Source organism: Pteropus medius, unplaced genomic scaffold, assembly GCF_902729225.1.
Source record: "Pteropus medius unplaced genomic scaffold, Ma_sr-lr_union100, whole genome shotgun sequence".
Classification (NCBI taxonomy): domain Eukaryota; kingdom Metazoa; phylum Chordata; class Mammalia; order Chiroptera; family Pteropodidae; genus Pteropus; species Pteropus medius.
Genome location: NW_024340701.1, coordinates 4,216,406 through 4,237,520, shown reverse-complemented (window position 1 = coordinate 4,237,520; position 21,115 = coordinate 4,216,406). Strand labels below are relative to the sequence as shown.

The following is a 21,115-nucleotide window of genomic DNA, read 5'->3' as shown; positions in this document are numbered from 1 at the left end:
ACATCCACTGTAGCCAGAGGGAGATTGATGAGAGCTTGAACTCGACACTCATTCTTCCCTTTTCCAAGGCTCTTTTCTGTGCCAGGCTGGACACTGGGGAATGATGCTAGGTTATAGCCCATGCCTGAACATCTCATAACCAAGGTGTGAAATGGACAAGTAAGTGGGCCTTCAAAGGGCTATAGGAGGGGGCTGTTTGAAACAAGAGAGAATGCACAAGAAGAGATGCTAAGCCTCAGTCTTGGCAAAGGGCAAAAGCCAGGCCATGTGACTTTGGGGCCATTACTTAACTTGACTGAGCTTCCTTGTTGTCTTTGGAACAGTGGTGTAATGAAGACCACTTTGATCTACTCTTTCCTCTTACATAATTAAGGAAATGGCATGCTGAGTTGGGACTGAGGGTCTGGAGCCTTGGCTGTCCCTTGGGGTAGAACAGATTAGGTATGTAGACTATAGAGCTTGATGCTGAGTGTGAGAGGCAGTGTCTGAGGAAGTAATGAAACAGCGGCAAATGTTTGATCATGATTCCTACCTGTAGGGGCCAGATAGAGAGGTGAGTCCAGGTGCGAGGTGAGAGGGTGGACGTTAGTCCCGAGGCCCTGGGTTGGAATGGAGGGTAGGGACAGGTATTATTGAAGCCTCTATGGGACACTCGTAGTCACTACTCTAAGGGACACTCGCAGTCACTACTCTAAGGTAAGGCTTTGTTAAGTGTGCTGAGTGGCCCCAGAGCTGTTAGCATAATGAAGCAACATAATGCATGTGAAGCACCTAGCTGCTGGCACACACAATTGACTTTCAGTGTTAATCATGCAATTGCTGTTCTTTCTCATCAGAATTCACCAAGAGCTTTCAATGTGCCAGGTCTTGTGGTGGGCACTGGGAGGAGAGGAATAATTAAGACATAATTCCTGTCCTACAGAAGCCTTCTGGAGATGCAGACTCATAAATAAAACATCCCAATCAAAGGTTCTAAGTGACATGATGCGGTGAAGGCATAAGGATAGGATGGGATGAGAGGGTAGTAACCTAACCTAAGAGTTCTGGGAAAGCTCCCTTGAAGGCATAATGGCTAAGGTGAATCTCGAAGGTTAAGAAGGAGTTAATCAGGCTGGTGAGAAATTCATTCTGGGAATGGTCATGGCTTCAACATAAGCATAAGAGAGCATCGTGTACTCAGTAAAGTGGGATGTGAGGAGAGGCAAGAGATATGGCTTGAGAGGAGGCAGGGCTCTGCTGAATTTGGAGACCAAGGAGCCCGCACTCTATCCCAGGGGTCCCCAAACCTCAGATCAGTATCAGTCCGTACCCTGTTAGGAACCAGGCCACACAGTAAGAGGTGAGCGGTGGGCAAGCAAGTGAAGCTTCGTCTGTATTTGCAGCCGCTCCGCAGCACTACCATCACCATATCAGCTCCACCTAGATCATCAGGCCTTAGATTCTCATAGGAACACTAGTTCCTGGTGCCAGAAAGGTTGGGGAAACAACTGTGAGTCTATCTTGAAGGTGATGGGAAGACACTGAAGTATTTTAAGCAGGAGAATAACCTGGTCATCTTTGTGCTTTAAATAGATCAATCTGGCTGGTGGGAGAGAATATATTAAAGAGGGCCAGCGGGAGATCAAGGGAAATATTTAGTTTGGTGTTTCTGAGTCAAAGGTCAGTTGTGCTTTGGTAAAATTAATTAGGGAAGATTCAGAAATGAGAACAAGGGCTTTTGCATCTAAAGGTGGATATGAAATGTTAACATTTGTAATCTTATATACAATGAGTTGAATTCCCATTTTCTGTGTTATAAAAGGTGCTATAATTGGACCTAATACCTCTAAAGGCCCTTTTAGCTTTAACTCTTCAAGCCTCAATAGTTCTATCTCTCTTCTTAGGGTAAGAAATGAGTGTTTACTTTATTGACCACCTAGGAGGACCTATGCTTTGGGTTCTGCTTTCCTTGTGTCAGAGCGTGTCACCCTGAAGGCTCCCCATTACCTCACCTTTCTTGTAAAAGATGCTATACTTATTACATGGTCAGAGAGTGTCAGGATCTGTGTCAAGATCAGGGCTCATCGTGTGGCTCATATCAGGACCCAGTCTGTGCAAGATTGCCACTCAGTCCACCGTTATGGAACTGAGAAGATCGTCCAACTGAGACCTTTGAAATCAGGCCTTTGGGCTCATCACCACAGTGTCTGCTCCGCTTAGCCAATCTGCCAAACTGCTAAAGGGTTCTGGGCACATTTGCCGAGGACTTTTCTGGTCCTGTCTGGGCCTAACTTTGTATATTTGGAAGCTGGAAGGAAAGTGGATACTCCAGATTCCCATAACCTCCAGTGCTTTGCTCCAAGACAGCACTAATTCACATGTTAGAGTTGCCTGTTCCATGACTGGGAGGGAGCTCCTTAAGGGAGGGGTTACACCTGACCCATCCGGTTTCATGAATTCATCATCCCTGCCCATTTTAATTGAGGAATTGTTGCAGGTACTATACTAAGTGTTAGAAATATAGAAGTGACAAGCCAAACAAAACCTCATCCTTCATGCAGGTGATTGATTATCTCTCAAGGAATGAGAAAACAGGGGCTATGATGAGAGAGAAGGAGTATAGGGTGCTAATGGAACAGAGAGCAAGGGTTCTAACCAAGTGTGGGATCAGAGAAAGTCTTGAGGAATTAATATTTTACTTGAGGCCTGAAAGATGAATAGTAATGGGCCAAACGAAGGGTATTGGGGGAACATATTACAGTGGGAACAGCTGTGTGAAGACCTGGACGTAAAAGAGAATTGGCCCATGGAAAGAATCACGGGAAAGTCAGTTTGATCCTTCTGATGGAACTGTAGTAGTGCTCATGTGAATATACACATGCAATAAAATTGCACTGAACTAAACACGTACGCACAAATGAGTACACATAAAACTGGCGCCATGTGACCAAAGCTAATAGATTGTATCAATGTCAATTTTCGGAGTGCAAACATTGCACCGTAGTGTGCAAGAGGTTACCATTGGGGGAAACTGGGTGAAGAGCACATAACATCACTCTGGATTATTTCTTACAACTGTATGTAAACCTATAATTATGTCAAAATAAAAAAGTTAAAATAAGAAGGAGGAGGAGGAGAACCAGGTGGTGGCCTGTTTGGTTGAAGCAGAGAATGAAGGACTATATAGCATGAGTTGAGCCCAGAGTCGATAGAGGATACACCATATAGGATTTAAGTCACATGGAGCTTTATCTGAAGATAGATGAGAAGCCTTTGGCAAGTCTTATTATTAAAGGAGTAACGTGATCAGAGTTGCATTTGAAGAAGATCACTCTGGTTTGGAGAATGCACTGGGGAGGAGTACGATTAAGAGCAGAGAAAAAAAATTAAAATGGAATATAGTGGATAAGAAGGGACATGGGTAGATTTGAGAGATATTTATGGCAGAAAATTAATGGGATGATTCAGAGGCGGGAGGACAGGTAGAGTCAAGAACTCACAGGTCTCTAACTGATCACTGATGGATAATGGTGCTCTTTACTAAAATAGAGAAAGGTTTGGGGAGAAACTTTTGAAGAGATGAGTTTGGAATATCTGAGATGCCATTTAGACCTCCAAGCCCAGATATCTAGTAAACAGCTGTATGTGTATGTGTTGGGAGCTCAGGAGAAAAGTTTGCACTAAGTACATGAATACACAGAATAAGAAGGCCAGAATGCTAGGGCAAAATTCTAAAAAATATTGACATCTAAAATATGGGAGATTGTGGATTATTGAAGAATTAGGAAGGAAATCAAGACTACTGAAATTAAGGGGAGAACTGTTTCTGAAAGAAGTCAAGGTCAGTGTAAATGCTGCTGAGACAGATGGAAAGCGCCCTTGAATTCGGTAAGTCACTGGTACCTTTGGGGAGCAGGTCCAGTAGAGGCGAAGGCCAGACTGCAGTGGGGCTAAGGAGTGAATGGGAGGTGAGTAAATGTTGACAATAAGTATGGACTGCACTTTCTTTCAAAGAGTTTTGCTTGCGAAGAAGGGGAGGGAAGGAAGTAACTGAAGGGGAGGCAGAGATGAGTGGACGACTCGAACATGAATAAGCTCAGATACAAGGGGCCCTCCAAGAGGGAGAGGAAGATCCGGTGCAAAGCGCAGGGCCTGGCACCAGGCAGGTCCTCTGTGAACAGACAGTACTGTCTGAAACAAATGAGCAGAGGGAGAGTTGCTGTGGGTACAGTCTCTGGGTTCTGTCACAACCCACTAACTATTCTAAAAATGTTGCTGTGCTTCCTCTTTCTGGAACAGCTGGGCCATTAAGAACTGCATGAAAACCACCTTTTCAAACTCCCTAGAGGAGGCTCAATTTCAGATATGTGCCAAGGTGCTTCCTCTCTAAGGGCTTATGTGGCTGGATTGGCCCCTCCCACAGCAGCACCTACTGCTGGCCCCAAGGCAGCAGCAAACAGAAAAGTTTCCACTGTGGCTTCTTGCCCACCCAGCTCAAGATGCCCACCCAGTTCAGGAAGCCCACCCACTCTTGAGGAATCAGCATGACTGGACAGAGGGCATTCTCTTTGACTGAGGATTTCATATCCACTTTGAAAAGGCAATATAGCTGACTAGATAACCTAAACAGCTTTGAAGAGTATGCTTAGATCAATAATCTCGTTATATTTAATTTAGGCACCCTTCAAGTCAGTTGTTTCCCCATTAGCTTGAAAAGGTGCTTAACTTTCTTATTTATATAGTGGGTAGCAGTTCCTGGGTTGTCCTAAAGAGGAAAATAAGAGAACATAAATAAAAGAGCCAGGCACATGTTAGATTCTTAATCAATCCACATTTCCTTGTCCTGCTTTCCAGGAGCCAAAATTTCCTTTCTCTTAGCAAGTACCCTCTGAAGGCCAAAGGGACTGGATGTAGAGAGAAATGAGTGTCTCAGGAAGCACCTGATGTGGCTCTACCTCAGAATAATACCCATCTGTCCTTTGGGCGGGTTTTTTGTTGTTGTTCTTTTATTTGGGGGATCCTGCTGTTAAACAGCTTTAGATTTAATATGTGAGACGAAAATCCAGACTACGTGATAAATTGAGGATGGGAGAGAGTTTGTGAGGGAAATATTCTTCATGTTATAGAAAGGATCCTTTGCTTTATCACTCAGTTTCTTTAAATATGTGCTCCCCTGGTGCAATTAAGCATTTGTTTACAGATCATTAATTATCTGGCAGAGAGGCTTGGCTGGAAGGATTATGGCCCAGAGACACAGCTGGAGAGTTGGGAGCTTGTGCCAAGTAAGAATCCATCAGAGCCAGAGATAGTAAAGCTCAGAAATGATTGTGTAAATCGAGACGAAAAGGAAGTCAATTTCCAAGATGCTCTGAGTACACAGGTGCTCTGAGACCTCTAGCTAGGCTACATGGGTGAACAGTGGACCATTCACCAGGTCAGAGAAGGCAGGAGGTGAACAGGTAGGAGGAGGTATGGCTGAGGGTAGAAGGAAGGGTCTAGTTCAGTTTGGGAGATTTTGGGTAGGAGATGCCTGTGGGATATCAAGGTGAAGAAGAAGGTCTAGAACAGCAGTCCCCAACCTTTTTGGCACCAGGGACTGGTGCTCCTATGAAAATCTAATGCCTGATGATCTAATGCCTGATGATCTGAGGTGGAGCTGAGGTGGTGATGCTAGCACTGGGGAACGGCTACAAATACATTTGAAGCTTTGCTGGCTGGCCCACCAATCACCTCCTGCTGTGCGGCCCAGTTCCTAACAGGCCACAGACTGGTACTGGTCCACAGCCCTGGGATGGGGGACACCTGGTCTAGAAGACATAAATATCAGCACTGTGCTCCAGCATGCTTAAACATTTCTAGTTTACTAAAAATTCCAAAACTAGTCTGCACTTCTCTGCTTCTGCACACAATCCGCTCTCTTCTTCCACTTCTTCTGTTTCAATTACTGCATTTGCTCCCTGGAATGGTTCGCCAGTTGTATCAGTTTCCGAGGGCTGGCGTAACAAAGCACCATTAACTAGGTGGCTTAAAACAACAGAAATGTATTTTCTTGCTGTTTTGGAGGCTAGAAGTCTAAAAGCAGTTTCAGCAGAGCCAGACTCCCTCTTAGATTCTGGATAGAATACTTCCTTGCCTCTCCCTAGTTTCTTGTGGTGGTTGTCAATCCTTTGGTGTCCCTTAGCTTACAGCTGCAGCACTCCAATCTCTGCCTCTGTAGTTGCATAGCCTTATCCCTATGTGTTTCTGTCTTCACATGATGTTTTTCTCTTCTTATAAGGACATCAGTCATATTGGATTAGGGCCCACCCTAACGACCTCGTCTTAACTTGATAACATCTATAGATACCCTATTTTTAAATGAGGTCACATTTTCAAATACCAGGCATTAAGATTTCAACATATTTGGTGGGTGGGGGGGAGAGGGAGAGACACAATTCAACCCATAAAACTTATGAAAAAGTTATTTCCTACAGGATAAGGACCATTTCTTGTTTGTCTCTGTCCTAATACTTAGCACAAGGTCTGGCACAGAGAAGGTGGCCCAGGAAATATTTTTTGAATGATTGACTATAAACCTGTGCTTTCTAATTCAAATTTTTTTAATGCTTTGTGTATACCAATGCCTACTATGCTAGATGCTTTCGGTATGCTTTCTCATTTAATAATATCAACCAGCCTTGTAAGTGGGTCTCCTTATCCCACAGATAAGGAAACCAAACTTCAGAGAAGTCAAGTGACTTGCTCAAGTCTGCAGAGGGAATGGGCTGTGGAGCTGGGATTTGAAATCAGATTTGTCTGGTTTTAAAGCTCATTCTGCTGCCTTTCTTTCATCTTTGTTTCAGTCAAGCCTCTTTGGGAATCCAAACTGCCTCAGATATACTTAAAGCGGTCCCCACCACCCCCTCCCTGCCCCCTGCAACTAATTGGGTTCATGTTTTGGTCAGACTGCTAGAGAATCAACAGCACCTTAATATGGCAGTGGGGGAATAAAGGGTAATACACAGGGGGCAGCGTGGAAATGGCAGCAGGATTGAGAGAGATGTCAAGGAGAAGGTGACCCATAAGGGGAGAGAATTGGGAGGTCCTCTTCCTACCCCCTCACAACTAGGAGAGGCTAAACCTTGAAAATGATGAATTATATGTTTCTCTAGGACTAAGTTATCTAATGCCATGGGCATGGATGAGATCACCTTTTACTGAAGGTTTTCCCCTATAATCAAGAGAAAGCATGGCAATGTAGGGCGGACAAAAATCCCGTCAGAAACTGAGTTCCAGTACCGACTTGGTCAAAGACAAACTCTGACTTCGGGTAAATCATTATCCTTCTGGCCTGTTTCCTCATCTCTAGAATGAGAGGTTTGGGCATTAAACTGAAGTCACTATTCTTGGTTTCCTGCTTCTACAGAATCTGTTTCCGTTTTATAACTCTATTTTAAGGTGTTTATTACATTGCCAAGAAAAGAGGGGGAAAAAAGCCTTCAGGATGAAATTTCTCTATGCCAAGGAACAGATATTTTTCTTTTACCTTTTTTTTTTTTTTCGCATGCATAGGTCTGCTTTGCTTCTTCTGTGTCTGTCTTTTCATTCTGGTAACCCTCACAAGTTTTCTCGGTGGCAACAAGCACTCTCTGGCATGGCAAGGTAAGGATTTGCTCAAAAACTTGAAGCCATGTGGACAGTGCTCGTCTGGCTCCTATGCTAGTGAATCTGTCATGTGCTCTTGCTGTGACCTGTCCAAACAGAGAAGTGGAAAAGAAAAGGCTGCCTAGGTCCAGCTTGTTTAGCCTGGGTCAGTTCTGCAGCCCCCTTGCCAAGTCTAAGCATGGTGATTTCATGTTCTACTCTGCTTTCAGCTTTGTGAAAGTATGCAGGCCCCAAGTGAATGTTTCCTGGCACACTCTTTCTTCCTTGGACATTGAACATCTCAAATGGAAAAATGTACCTTGTTGTTTGTGCAGTTGAGGTCTGCCTCCACTGGGGGAGTGGTTAGGAGTCAGAGAGATAGAGTTTTGAACATTTCATCTTTAAAGGTCACAGCAGCAGAGAAGGGTTGGCTTGGGAGAAAGAATGTTCCTCTTGCCAAGAGTCCATGTCCCAACTATCTCCCAAGCTGATGATTCTGGCTGCCAGAGGACCACAGAGTCCTTCCCCTGGTGACTTGGAGTTCTTGATAATTGTTTGCATATTTCAACAGCAAGTTTAAACCTGTAAGCTTATTCTATATGTTCCCATCTCTCACCTTTCATGAGTGTTTGCATCTTGTTCCCTAAGGAACTAGGGGACAGGATTTGGATTTTCCATTCAAGTACCCCTTACCCTACCCAAACCACAATTGGTACTATGAGATGTATCAGCTAGCAGGAATAAGAGTACAGCCTCCCAGAGTCTGCATGGAGTTGGTGATGGAACTTAACATAGCAACTGAATAACTAAGCAATATGCCAGGGACCACTGGAGGTAACATAGCAAAGTGGAAATTGCATGGACTTCATACCAGGTTTGAACCCAGAGCATGCCCTGAGCCCTCACTTTCCCCGCTCTGAACTTCAGTTGGTACATCTTTAAAATAAGGAAAACAACAATTACCTTCCAAAGTTATCGTGAGGATTGCATGCAAAATACCTGGCAACATTACCAAGGACAGAGTAGGGAGCTCAACAAATTTTAGTCCTCTTGTCTCTTTCTTTTCCATATGTTATCTCAGTCACTCCTCTTGACAATTCTAAAAGATTAAGTTTAGTTTCCCACTTTATAGATACAAAAACTCAGTCTATCTGGTTTTCCACTGTATCCCAAGTATTAAGCAGAGCTTCTAGCACATAATAAGCCCTCAACAAGTAATCCACTAGTGAATGAATGAATGAATGAATGAATGAATGAGGCAGTCTTATGGGAGTTAAGAATGTTGCCCAGATTTTCACAGCTAGTATCCCAGATGAGTTAGGACATAAGGCAGGGCATCACAGAAAAATTCAAACAAGGAGACCAAAAAAAAAGAACCCAGAAGTGGGAACAGAAATGCGTAACATAATTTATCCCTTTTTACGATTGAGATCACTATGTTTCACAATTCCAAAAACATGTTTTAAATATACAAAATCTGAACATGATTTTAAAAGCAAACAATAAAACCCCAACTTCAATTCCCCAAACTTCATAAGATAAAAGTACAGTTCTTACTAAGGTCCCAGCTTTCTTAAACAAGGCATACTGCCCCAGTGTTGGCCAGGAAAGGATGGCAGTGGCATCTCTGCAGTAATACTCAGGTAGAGCAGGGTTGATACTGCACCCAGAAATAACTGGCTTCTGGGCATCTGGCCTTGTCATTATCCCATGACCTCCTGAAAGGAAAAGGTAATTAGAGACTCTCAGAAGATGACAATGAAAAAGACAACCGATGGTTTTTGGAACCTACTGTGTATGAGGCATTGTGCCTGCGAGGTACTTTACAGGCATATTCTGTTAGACTCCGTGACAACCTTATAAAACCCTATTGAAGAGTTAAAAAACCTGAGAGTCAGAGATTTGTCCAAGGACCCACAGTACTTTGGTAATGGAGCAGTAATTGAACCTAAATCTGAGTTTAAAGCCTCTGCACATTTTACTTTGTATAGTGCTTTGTAACCTCTTCTATGCCATGGTACCTCTTTAGAATGGGCCCCAGAGCCAGAAGCAGAGCTCAGTGATCAGAGACCGGCCATTCCACCCAGAGTCTCACCTACCCTCGTGTGCCTTTCTTCTGTCCATCCTATGTTTTAGAAAGAAAATGCCTCATCTTTAACTGATTATCACTTTTTCCTCTATTCTTGCCGGTTTTTTTTCCCATGATAATAAAGGTACGCCTGATCATAAAGAAGGGGATAGGGTTTTGAAATTCTGCACTCCAGTTTGCCTACCACCAGGACTAAAGGAATATCTGAAAAACAACTATCAACAGAATATGTGTTGTGTATTGTACATATGGGTCATTTTCCTATCGTAATATAAAAACTTAGAAGTGAAGGATTTTTTGATTAGCATAATAGGTGGCCCTATTTTGCTACTAAATGAAAAAAAAAACTGGTTTTGAGTAAATAAAAGAAAGCCTTCTTTATACTGTGGACTGAATCTAGTACACTCCCATCCACTACAACATTGGATGAAAATACCAATGAATTCCAATGGTGCTTTTTGGTATAGTGCCTGGGTTTCACCTGGACCAATCAGGGTATCTGGACATCCTTAGAGAATCAGCATATGACCCTTTGAAGATGAATGCCACATCATCTCCCCATCCTTTCTAGAAGGGCACAAATAGCCCTCACTGAAGCAAGACTCAGGGGGAGCCAGAATTGGGGTAGAAGTCTGAGGTTGGGGCTCTAGAGCCAAGTAGCCTGAGTTTGAATCCTTGCTCCACCATTTACACCTTGTGTGACCTTGGGCAAGTTACCTAACATCCTTATCCTATGCCTTTGGTTCCTCAACTTTCAAATGAGGCTAACACTAATAGTACTTACAACCCAAGGTGGTTTTGAGGATTAAATGAGAAACGTCTGTAAAGCCTGGCATGAGATAAGCATTCCACAAAGGTTCACTGCTATTATTCCTATTCTTATTCTTCCAAGTAATAGCAGGGTAAGAATGGCGGAAGGAAGTGGGGAGGATGAGATATCTCTGACTGGAGCTCTCTAGTCCTCTTTTGTTCTGGCTCAAAGGAGCCTCCCCACAGGCTATGCTGTAGCAGGCAATTCCCAACAGGTTCCAACTTCCTGGACATCAACAGAGTATATAAGACTGTAGGAGTCTGCTTGAACAGTTGGAAACCTCTGAGTGCTTAAAAAATTCAGTCTCTGGAGTAAGGAGGACATGATTTAAGAAACCCCAGATAATATAGTCAAATCATCAGTAGTCACAGAATAATTACTCAGAAAAATACTCCAAGCTTAAGATGCTTGGAATAATAGATATAGACTTTCCCATAAGATCTAGTTGTCATATTTCTAGGTGGGGATTCAAACTTCTAGGAAAAGCAGAGCAGGGATTAAATCTCACAGGTTAGCTGTGTTTTGCCTCAAGAAACTCTGAGGTGTAAAGGCTATACCTACATAGCCCTTGAAACCTGAGCTTTGGATCAAGAAGCCAAGCTCGAGTCTTCTGCACATGACTATAAACAACTTCTGTCACCGATTTGAGTCTTAGTTTCCTCATCAGAAAAATGGAGATCATCATACTGACCTTATGAAGTGTTTTGAAAAGATTTAAGGAACTCATATGTCAAACAACCAGTACAGTTCCTATCACAGAAATCAGTAATTACTCTGTGATTTTGCACTGAATTTATGGTGTGGTTAGGAGACATTCTTAAAATAATCAGTTGTTCATGGTTTGCTGTGTGCTTCTGAGATGACTTAACCATCTATACGAATGTTCTCTTTCGTGTCTCTGACCCAGAATGGCAGCCCAGAGTTATCAAACAAAAGCCAAAGACTGAATGACATTGTGCGGTATACTCTGACCCTGTGAGGACCTGTCAAGGGCAGACATTCTGAGCCACAGGTTGCTTGAGATGTGCAGAGATGGTAACCATAGAACTAGCAAATGGTCTTTGAATGAGTTTGCCCTGTTATATCCCAAGTAATGTTGAACTCATCAGAATACTGAAATGAGGCAGCAATCACTCTGAGTAGGTCGTTGGAGAGTCAGTGATTTCCAGGCAACAACAAGGAAGATTAGCCTTGTAGGATAAGATGGAATCACCATTTTGTTTCTTAGAGGCTCATGGATGTGTCACGAAGGTTCTTGATCCTATTATATTACTATTGATATTAGTGAATGGCAACTCTGTGTGAGTTCCAACTTGACTATTTTTCTGCTGTGTGCATTTTTTATAATTATTTCTATTTTGTTCTCTCTTTATATTTAGAAAAACAATTGAAAATGTTAACCTGTCTAGTGGTGCTAAGGGAGAACTACGAAAGGGGCTTTTATTGATTTGGGGGCCAAATTGTGAAAGCCAGACATGTGGGAGGCTGGAAACAGAGAAACGCTCACGAGCAGAAGGTGGGACTCAGGACAAAATAAAGGTGTTGGGACACCTCTACCTCCTCAACTTTGGTGGCTTTTCTCTCCTCCGAGGTCTGTGTTTCAGACGTGGACTCATTCAACAAGCGTCTGTTTCATCTTCCACATGTCAGGCAAGGTGCTAGGATACAGCAGTGAAGCAGACAAAGTCTCTTCTAGTGGGATTTTCTTTATCTAGTGGCAGAGATAAATGATAATAGGATAAATACATATTACATACCATGATAAACTCCAAGAAGAATAATATAAGGATCTGTGGGAATATGTACCGGGGACCCGAGCTAGCCTCTGGAGGGGAATGGGAGGATGAAGACAGGGAGGACTTTACTGAGGACGTGACAGTTCAGCTAAAAAACAACAGAATGAGTTAATTTAATAAGGGAAACCAGGGGTAGCTTCTAGAATTAGTAGACCCCTAGATGAAATATGTAATTGAGGCGAGTTGCGTTCTTCCAAGGTAGGCCAATTTTTTTGTTTCTTTTTCAAAACCAATTTACATGTTATTCCCATGTCACACCCTCTTCTATTCATAAACTTCTCTTGGTCTACATCCATTGGGAATTCATTTGCTTTTGTTTCTATGTAGAGTATCTACAGTCAGTCCTCATATTTGAGGGTTTCCATAGATTTAACCAACCATGGATGGAAAACAATATTTTCAATCCATGTTGGAGTCCTCGGATGCAGAGGACTGACTGTATGCATTGTTCATTTTAAATAAGGGACTTGAGCATCTGTAGATTTTGGTATCTCCTGGGGATACCAAATAAGAGACTTGAGCATCTGTAGATTTTGGTATCTCCTGGGGGTCCTGGAACGAATCCCCTGTGGATACTGACAGACTTCTGTACTGCTCCCAGAGTAAAATGCCTGGATTCAGATCATTCATGTAACTAAACTCCTTTGTGTGACCCACGTGAGATCATAACGTAGCTGAGATATGATTGGTTGAACTTGACCATGGTCTTCTTGATCTGAATGTCAAGCCGAGATGCACATTCACAAGATTTTGATTGTTATAAATGCTTCTGTATTTTACATTTTATATAATACATATAGGTTTTTCTTCTGAGAAAATACTCAACAAAGTCAGTTTGAAAGAGTGAATGGTCCCAAACACAGTATCTTGGAATTGTTTGCTGCAGGTTTGGGAAAGGCCAGTAGTCTGAGAGATTTTTGAACATGCAAGATCTAAGAGCTTCTTTGGTGACTTTAACCTGTGCCCACAGGCTCTGGTCGAAAGGACATGGCACTTTCCTGGGAGCATTCTCGGGTGCTTATTGGATAATTATCAGTGTTATTCAGCTCATTATATTCAATTTGATTCGATAAATATTTATTGGGTACTCTGCTCTCAGCATAGGTATAAGAACTCTCCTAATAATAACTATAATAATAATAATCATGTTAATAATAATAGTAGCAACTATCATTTATTGAGAACTCACCGTGTTAGACACTGTCTCAAGCATTTTACATGGATTATCTTATTTAATCTTTATAACAACCCTATAAAGTTGTATGTATTAATATTCTCGTGTGGAAAGTGAAGCTTGGAAACATTAAGAAACTTGTCTGTGGCCACACACTTAATAAAGATTGACCTTACGTATTGGGCCAGGATTTGGATCCAGGGCCTAAGATTTAAATATACTATCTTCTTTTCACATCGGTATGTTATATTCAGATGATGAAATTGTGCCTCAGAGAGGTTACATAGATGTTTCAGAGTTCTTTGTATTTTCCCTGAAAATAATAATATCTATGACTTGTCAAACGTTTCCTATATGACTAGCATGTTACTTTAAAATCTTCCAACTCAGAGGCACACAATAGAGTGGGAATTTTTAAGTTCCAGGTGATCCTGATACACAGAGAGGGTCAAAATCTCCTGCCCTGATTCTCACAACCCCTTTAGAAGACATGTCTCAATAGCCTCATTTCATAGGTAAGAAAACTGAGGCTCAGGGAGGTGAATTGTCTTGCCTGAAGTCATAGCAAAGATGTGGGAAAGTCAGGATTTAACCCCTGGTCTGAGCTCAAAGCCCACATTTCTTTAGCCCTCCAAAGCTGTCCCTTACATGACAAATTGGCATTCCCTCTAACTCCAAGCGATGTTCACCAACCTCTGAGACTATGTTCAACATGCAACTCTTCTCTTTCTTTACCCCTCTCTTCCTCTGCCTCAAACCCCACAACCATACTCAACCAGACCTCATGATCAGGGATCTACATGGATGCACAGGGTTGATACCCCTGCTTTAGGGCTATAGCACCCAGCTCAGGGTAATGCCCACCATTGGCCTCCCAACGGTTCTACTTCCTCCTGACCATGTATCAGCATTTTTTTTCCTTAAATCAACCCGAGAAGAAAGTGGCCCTGAGCTCATAGCTCAGCAAGTTACTTTTTTGGGCAAACTTGTAAAAAATAAGTAAATAAATAATTTAAAGACCATATACTTGAAAAGTCAAATTAAATATCACCGGAAAAAGGCAATTCATGAAAAAAAATGTGGTCAATCATTAGTGGAGAGGTTGAAAAGACACGCTCCAGTTGCTTTAAAAATTCACAGAATCCAGGTCTCCTTAAAATAGTTTTGCAAGTACGTTGAGGAGTCCATGCCATAATATGAAACACAAGTCCCGCAGCTGCCACTGAACATGCTTCAGCTGGCTAAACCGAAGGAGCCTGACATTAACCCAAGGCTCTGCAAAATGAACAGGAAAGCACAATGGAAGCGCAGTTGCAAAGCTGCCCCAGATGTGTACATTTTCTGCTCCATTAGAATGACGTGGATGAGAGGCAAAGCACATTTGGCCTGCAGAAAGAGGGAGTTGGGGAGGGGCAAGAAGAGGACAATCAGCCTCATCATAGAGCTCCCACTCCCCACTCTAGTCTCCCCTCTAAACCTTCTCCCACATTCCTTCTAGGCGAAATGTCTAAAATGCAGATATGACCCCAAGCCTTCTAATACTTTCCAGAGCCAAACTGCTTTGTCATAAGTCTCAATTTTCTTAACTCTACAATGAGATTAATAAGACCTACTTCAAGGGTTTGGCATGACATTAATTGAGATCATAGATACTTGGTGCCTGGCGTGCAAGGTTTATAGCACACTTTGGAGGAAAAGTAGGTACCACAGTTATCATCACTGAACCCAGGTTATACGAGCAGAGACAGGTGAAAGAAGTCTGGACAGAAGACAGACAAGATCCTAAGGAGACAGGATCCAAAATTTTCCCTCATCCGAAGGGCTGACACGAGACTCTTGGTGGTAAACCTGACAAGGCAGCTACAAGGTACAAGATTCTGCCTCAGTATATGTAAGAAAGACCTTTCTAACAGTCAGTAGTGTCCCAGGGGTAGTAGTAAACTTCCTGATCTTAGAGCTGGATAAGAGATATCTGGATGACCATTTGGCAGAGATATTGAAGAGAAGATTCAACCGTGATTTGGTTGAACTTAACATTTTTAACCGCCTCTGAAATCTGTACTTTAGAACTGTCTTTACTTGCCAATCAATGAATCATCAACATCTTGAGTTTCTGGTATGTGTAAAGCCTAGGGCTGTGGTAATCTGGGTCAAAGAGGTACTCTGACTCAGTTTTCACTAGGGCAGAGGAAGCGCTTAGTAGGTTCTTGATGAAGCTGTGTTAAAAGAAAAACAATGAGAGTCACACGGGAAGCAGAAAGTCTGGGTGTCTTTCAGTTGCTCTTAAGCTGCCCAAGAGTGTTTCTTTGAGTATCCTGTACCTGCCATATCTTCTCTAGAATCCATTCTCTGCATCTAAATGCAAAATTTATTTGAATCTGTTTTTACACTATTGGCATCCGTGTCATTGTTCGCTTCTTCTTTCTGGATTCTTGAGACATGGAACTTCCCCCTTATGAGAATTATTTACACTGATTTGGATGGGGAACTTGTTTGAACTTGTGGGTGCAGTGGTATTTAATATGTTCATGAATGTGTCTATTTTACAAGGAGTGGAATTAGTGTCCTGCCCTTTGGTTACTGGGAATGGGAAAGACAGAGTTGAGATTCAGCTCCAACTCTGAAAAGAAGGGACGATTTTTCAGAAAAACCATACAAGAGGTTTGCTATTCATGCTCCATGTCTTTCTTTAATGCATTCGTTCTATAAGCATTCACTCCCCAGCCCTGTGCTAGGAACCTGGGATGCTGAGGTTACTCAGCCTTTTTGTCATCCCTCAAAGGGCTCATTCTAATGAGAGAAGATAAAAGGGGCTAAGACAAAATAGTAGAAAGAGACTGCCTGTGTGTGAGGAGAGTTGGTGGTTACAGAAGGCTTCACAAAGGAGATGACATTTGAGCTGGTCTTCAGGGGAAGTTGAGGTCACTGTGCACTCCAGAGGGAAGGACTTCCCAGGACGAGGGCAGAGCAAGCACAAAGGCTTGAGACCTCATAAAACATGCTGTCTTGGGAAACGTCAAATAGTTTAATGTGTCTAGAGTGTACTGTGTCCAGGAAGGTGGTAAGAGATGAGATTAATAACATATTTTGGGGTTCCCCTCATGTAGATGGGATGGGCAGTTGGCCATGGTGCTACTTTAAATTATTTTGCAAACATAGTTTGAAGCTTCATGGACTTTCGTTAAATATGGCCAACTGTGCATGATCCATCTTGTGAATTATCAGAAGTCTTGCTACACATTACTTCCCCTTGACAACCTTAGGAATGTATTCTTAAAATAAAAAGTCACTTAAGATTAGTCCAAAGAAATTATAATTATGAAGGTAAATCTGTTAGAACAACTCAGAGTTGTCCCTCTTGTTTTCCACATGTGTGTGGGGCAACGTAAGACCAACATCTGCAGCAGAACAACTCATGGGCGTGTCTGACTGTCACCGCATATATACTAGAGGCTTGGTTTAAGGGAACTTTGCCTGACCTGTACATTAGATCTGCGAGATGTATGATGATGGGGTTCGCCTATATAACATATTCCCCAAATCACAGAAAATAACTTGGGGGTTTGGTTTATCTACTTCATCATTAGTGTAGCTTATCTGAAATGTGAGAACCATGCTTTTAAAAAAAAATGATGCTTAATGCTTTCTGATTATAAAGTAATACCTGCTTACTGAAAATAGTTAAATACAAATGTAAAACACAAAGGAAAACAAAACCATCTCTCACTACTAAAAAAACAACATTTTGGCGCCTTTGTTTTTCTTACAGATTGAGTTTATTAAAATGAATTTTTAAAAATATAACATTTAATTGAGTCTGTCACCTCCATTAAGAATTCCTCTATGAGAATATTCTTCTCATTATAACATAATAACTTACACTTTTTAAATACTCCCAGACCAGATTGTAAGGATTTTGAGGACAGGGAAGGTGTGTTTGTCATGTAGTGACCTAATTTTGGCATAGGAATCCAACACAGAGACTCAAGTTCTGATACCTAATACTTGCAAGGAATACAGGTGTTTGTCCTGGCTGTTCATCTCTACGACCAGTACCTAGTCCAGAATCTGTGGTGCATACCCAATGAAGATTGCTTGCTTGAATAAACAAATGAATGACTGGATGACTGGGTGAATGTAGATTTTTATTTTATTCTTCACTCAAAATTAATTGCGTCATTACCAAGTGCCAAGTCTGTGCTACATAGTGGGGATATAAACAGCCATATTTGATACAAAGCCCACCCTCTCAGTGGCATCAGTGTGAGGGTGCTGGCCCTCTGTGATGTGGAATGGGGTTCCTCTGAATGCAGAGCCCAGTTGGCCTTCTTTCAGCTGGTGTTCATGACCTGACTGGGAGGACCCCAAACCCTCCAGGATCTCTTCTGCCTACCATATTAGGGACAGAGCCAAGACTGCTATTCCAGAGTCCCTGAACTCTTCAAGATGCTCCAGAAATGCCCAGCCAGCCCTCCGCTTGACTTCCTCAGAACACTCCTTCCCTTCCCACTTCATTCCAGCTGGTGCCAGTTCAGAAAGAGGCATGTTGTGGAGGGGCGCTTCAATGGAGGAAGACTGCAGGAGAGAGAGGTGCCACTGCTGCTCTGGCTCAGAGCAGCCCTTGACAGACCTTCCACCAGCCCAGCCGGCTGATACAACTGGAAATCCCAGATAAGACCCAGTTCTGTTCATAACTACTTTGGCAGCTCTCAGGGAACGTTTCTGGCTGAAGGACCCTCCCACAGCAGGAGCTGGCAGTTTTGCAAAAAAAAAAAAAGAAAAAGAAAAGAAAAGAAAAGCGAACTAAAGAGGCCGAGAGGAGTGGCTAAAATGTTCTGAAACACTTCGAAATTCTGATCGCTTGGAAGTGCAAGTTTACAGTTACGGATCCAAACAAGATTGCCCCCCACCCACCCACTCACACACATTCATTCTCTCACACTCTCTCCACGCCTTTGCAATGCAGTTTTGTTGCAAAGCAATTTTGTTTTGCAGCGCGATTGTTGTAGCAACATAATCCCGCCCGCAGCGCGACTTGTAGTCAATGCATTTTTTTTTTCTGCAATGCTATTGTTATTATTATCATTATTATTGCAATTCAGTCGCTCTGCCCTTTCCCCTCCCAGCTCGAAACGCGCTCCGGCTGTGATTGCTCGGGTCTGACTTTGCAAGTGGCGGTGCGCTTCCAAACCCCCTTCGTCCGCCCCCCGCCCCCCTTTCCCCTCCCTCTTTTTTCCGCGCCCAGGCCAGAGCAGCCGATTGGCAGAGCGGTGCTTTCAGGAACAATAACAGTGGGGGGACCCCGGGGCCGGGGAGCCGCCCCCGCCCCGCCCCCCGGCCCGGCCGCGAGGCTCGCGCCCCCCGCCGGGTCCCCACCTCCGCGCCCGCCCCGCGGGCTCACCGGCCCAACCGGGGCCCGCCCCCGGCGCCCACCATGTACGCCTTTGTGCGGTTCCTGGAGGACAACGTCTGCTACGCGCTGCCCGTGTCGTGCGTGCGCGACTTCAGTCCCCGTTCGCGGCTGGATTTTGACAACCAGAAGGTGTACGCCGTGTACCGGGGCCCAGAGGAGCTGGGCGCCGGGCCCGAGAGCCCCCCGCGCGCCCCCCGCGACTGGGGAGCGCTGCTGCTCCACAAGGCCCAGATCCTGGCGCTGGCAGGTGAGCGAGCCGGGGCCGGGGGGGACGGTGGGACCTGGGCTGGGGCCGGGACCCAGGGAGGGGGCCTGGCCCTGGGGCAGAGGGGGCCGGGGAAAGCCGCTGCTTGCGCCGGCCTCCTCCTCCCGCACCTTAGGTTTTTCTTTGGGGGACGGGGTGTCTCTAAAAGGCCAGACCAGTTAAAAATACCGGATGGTCCCCTTTGTCTTCCCCGCCTCCCCGACACTCCCGCGCTGTCAGTCTGTCTCCATCTCTCTGTGCCTGTCCTCCTCTTTCTGTTTGTCTGTTCTACCGGATCTTGGCTCTACTCTCCCTTTCTCTCCCTGCCTGTTTGCACTTTTCTCTCTCTCATCTTCTCTTTACCTCTCATCCAGTTCCTCTCCTCTGCTCCGTAGGTCTCTTAAGTTTCTACAGCTATCCGTCTCTCTCCCTTTAAGGCCCTTTTGATACCTCCTGGGAGTGAGGAGGCAAGGCAGATATTGTCAGACTCTTCTAGGTGGGAGTCCCTCTTCACAGAGGGAGGCTATGACATACTTGTCCCATCCAGGCCATCATTGGACGGGATGAGGAGGCCTTGATTACTGGGCATCACTCTCTCTGGCCCCTCCCTGGCCAAGTAGTGGCCCTCAACCACCCCCAGCCTCCACTTTTGAATCTCCCAGAAGGCTCTCTGAATGAAAGTTGAGGGCCAGAAAAGAGTTTCTAGGTCAGGATAAGACCAGACGTCCCATTCCTGCTTTTCCAGGGCCCTGAAAATTAAGCCAGGCAGATGGTCTCATTCCTATTTGACAGATGAGGAACCTGAGATTCAGCTGGTGATAGGAAAAGACCCTCTCCCCACCTTCAGCCTCTTATACCAAGTTCTTTCTGCCATCCTGAAGTACCTTTTCTTTTGTAAAGAGAAGGCAGTGGACCCTCTTTCCAGCTTATTGTAGGTGGCTTGGGTATAGACATAAGAGGAAAAGGGAAGTATCACTTCCATTTGGGGGAGCAGCCTTTTAGCTACTGCTGGTAAGGAGGGTGTACCTTAGAGTAGACAGAGACAGTGAGCCATGCTGCCTTCCACTTGGAAGGGAAGACCAGGGGTTAGGAAATGAATGAAGATATTGCTAGTATTTTGTACTTTTGAGATCTCTTTTTTTTTTTCCAACTTCACACTTAGAGTAACAGAGCAATCTAGCATATATTTAAAATAGGAAACTGATGAGAAACAGAGAAGTGACTTGCCCAGGGTCCCATCACAAATTAGCAGTAGATTAGATCTCTGGCTCATTACTTGTTCCTTTCCAGCACCTCATGTTGCCTCTGGGAAGTAGGTTTCCAGGAGCTGAGTGAAAGAACTGGAAACTGATCAGCACCCGGGGCCCTTTTCGGCAGACTGTCCTCTCCACATCCTGGACAAGTCCTGGGGTACAGGGGCCAGAAAAGCAGAATGAGGAGAAGTATGTAGAAAAGGGAAATCTTTGTGGCTGATTAGGTTTTATTTTGTTTGTTTGCTTACTTTTAATTACACAAGGAAAAGGATTAGGAGTTAATTCCCCCAGAGTATAGACCTGAGGAAGTTGTAACTAGATTGTAACCTTAGCTTCCCTTTGGCTAGAAGAACAGAAAGCATGCTTTTTTGATGATTGCATTATACTCCTAGATCTGGAAGGGTCTTAGGAGAGAGGAAATGATGTGGGTCAGAAGGAGTCAGTGGTGTGTATGTCTAGTGTGTAATGGCTGTTTTCCTCTAGAGATTGTCCATTCATCCATTTATTCATTCAACAAACACAAATACTGTGCTTGGCTCTTCAAGCACTGCTCAGAGTCTGCTTAGCAGATGACAGCCCCCAGTGACTGATTTTAAAAATCAGTGGAAATCCTCCTAAGTAAGACATGTGTAGTTGTTGGTCTGAGGACCATGAATCTTGAAATATAGATAATTCATCCTTTAAGCTGGAATGTTGATCAATCTCTGGGGTTATTTTAAAAAACAAGAACAAC

The 21,115-nt window shown here is 43.7% G+C and overlaps 2 protein-coding genes across 5 annotated transcripts in view; both read left to right on the top strand.

The window, feature by feature from the left end:
- The window catches only part of AGBL4 (AGBL carboxypeptidase 4), a 1,011,660-nt gene that overhangs the window by 768,114 nt on the left and 222,431 nt on the right, over window positions 1–21,115 (top strand). The window lies entirely within an intron of this gene.
- The window catches only part of BEND5 (BEN domain containing 5), a 48,924-nt gene continuing 46,558 nt past the window's right edge, over window positions 18,750–21,115 (top strand). Inside the window, exon 1 of one of the 4 annotated variants that reach the window (XM_039885638.1) lies at window positions 18,750–19,132. Coding sequence is in view for 1 of the 4 variants with exons in the window: in XM_039885637.1 (XP_039741571.1) it covers window positions 18,907–19,132 (226 nt within the window). In the remaining 3 variants the exon portion in view is untranslated. The remainder of the gene's footprint in view (window positions 19,133–21,115) is intronic. The other 3 variants (XM_039885637.1, XM_039885639.1, XM_039885640.1) reach the window with 3 other exon arrangements.